The following is a 1,924-nucleotide window of genomic DNA, read 5'->3' on the forward strand; positions in this document are numbered from 1 at the left end:
CAAACTAATGGTAATTTGATATAATTGTAATAATCTCCCCTTAAACTAACACCTCCAACTCTCCAATGGCTACCATACCCATGGACGTACTATACTCATGCATATTTCCTCGATTACCGGTCAAAACCCTAACTCGTTTCAAATCCGTCTCCAAAAGCTGGCAAACAATAATCTCTTCCCGTGAATTCATCCACCTCCACCACCACAACACCCTATCCTCGGACACTAATCGCCTCATTGTATTCGTGAGTTGCGCCTTACAAGAATTCCACATTCACGAACTCGACTCTCCCTTGTCCCAATCTTTACACTTTTATAACCCTAAACCCGCACGTAGATCAATGTCCATCCTCGCCTCTTGCGAATTTTTCCTATTAGTAGACTTCTCTGGCATCGTTGGCCTCGTCTTGCTGAATCCATCTACAGGTAGGTATTACAGAATTCCGTACCCTCCTTACAGTAGTGGCACTGGACGCTATGGGATATGTGGCACTGGACGCTATGGGATATATCTCGACGATGCAAACAATGACTATAAAGTTGTTAGAATTCAAAACGTAGGAATGAACATGGAAGTTATGGTTTATAGTCTCAAAACTTACAAGTGGAGATTAATTGAGCGAACGGTGGAGAAATGTTACGCATGGTGCAGTGTCGTAATCGGACATTTACTCCATATAGTTTTCGCACTTAAGTATACCAAGTCCAAAAAGAGAATCGGTTGTTTCGACATTCTGGCTGAAAAGTGGATTAATGATGTTCCCTTCCCTCACTTAAACGACCTTGAACCCGTCAATTTAACTGTAATTGACGGGTTACTATGCGTAACAGCAGTGGACAGTATGTGGGTTATGAAAGAGTATGGCGTTAAAGATTCTTGGTTCAAATTAATGAGCATCGCTTCTGACGATGTTTGGGATTGGCGTAATATTACTCCAATTGCTTTCGGCAAAGGATCACAAGACGAGGTATTATGTTCACTATATTGTAATTCTAAGTTGGAATATATTTGGTACAACGTTAGAGAAAAGAAAGCTACTATGGCTACACTCAATGCAGTTCTTCCTAACATGACTTATGGCTATATTTGCAAAGGAAGCCTTGTCGATTTTTTTGGTGGCCGAAACATGAAACTATATCATCCTAAACAAAGCCGAAGAAACTATTACGTCGTCTACACTCAATAGATTTACTTTAATTCAGTTTTTCCTTTGATTGTCGTCCTAACTATTTTTTATATACGACATTATTCATTACTAGGACACATGTTTTTTGCAAGGAGTCGAAAATCTGTTGCATTTTTTAATTTGTTATGGTCGTGCGACCGTTTAATATTTGTAGCAATGACACCGCGTGTTATACTTAAGAAACAAAGTATAATAGACTATAGTGACGATGAATGGAACGGAGTCAGTATTAGTTATCGTCTTATTGATAATTAATTCCTCCAAGTAAAGGAGTTATATATAAATGAGATGCACTCCTTTAGATTAGTTGGTTTTGTGCTGACGAACTTGAAATAAAATCATGGGAATTAGAAGTTGTAAATTTAGCGTCCCGGTCAGTTGTTGTCCTATTCTATTTTGGGGTGTATCAGTCAATTATTGTCTTTTCCATTTTAGAATTGCATTTGATGAGCAATTTGATCATTCACACTTAATTTTGTTCACTTGCCATCTTATAATTGGCCCCCTCACCTTTCTTTGGTCTTTGTGCCAAAATCAAAAGGACAACAAATGACCGAGGCGAAGGGGTATATCATAACAATTTATTAGCATATGTCAAACATTGTTCTTTAATTGTAACTGTGAAAACCAAGTAATAATGTACAGCTTAGAGCGAAATGCAATTGCATAATCGTTATCGATGAGGTGTTGGTCTAGTAGTTAGGATAAAGGTAATTCTGACTCGATAAATATATTAT

General features: G+C 37.9%; 1 protein-coding gene across 1 annotated transcript; it reads left to right on the forward strand.

The window, feature by feature from the left end:
- Positions 1–341: 341 nt before the first annotated feature.
- On the forward strand, positions 342–1,187 carry LOC141597535 (F-box protein At4g22390-like). The gene has a single exon (XM_074418001.1). It carries the CDS (start codon positions 342–344, stop codon positions 1,185–1,187), a length of 846 nt encoding a protein of 281 aa, XP_074274102.1.
- The last annotated feature ends 737 nt before the right edge of the window (positions 1,188–1,924 follow it).

This window comes from Silene latifolia, chromosome 8 (genome assembly GCF_048544455.1).
Source record: "Silene latifolia isolate original U9 population chromosome 8, ASM4854445v1, whole genome shotgun sequence".
NCBI lineage: Eukaryota > Viridiplantae > Streptophyta > Magnoliopsida > Caryophyllales > Caryophyllaceae > Silene > Silene latifolia.

Excerpts from the sequence above, each read along its gene's own strand:
- LOC141597535 (XM_074418001.1), top strand. The coding sequence starts at position 342 with ATGTCCATCCTCGCCTCTTGCGAATTTTTCCTATTAGTAGACTTCTCT.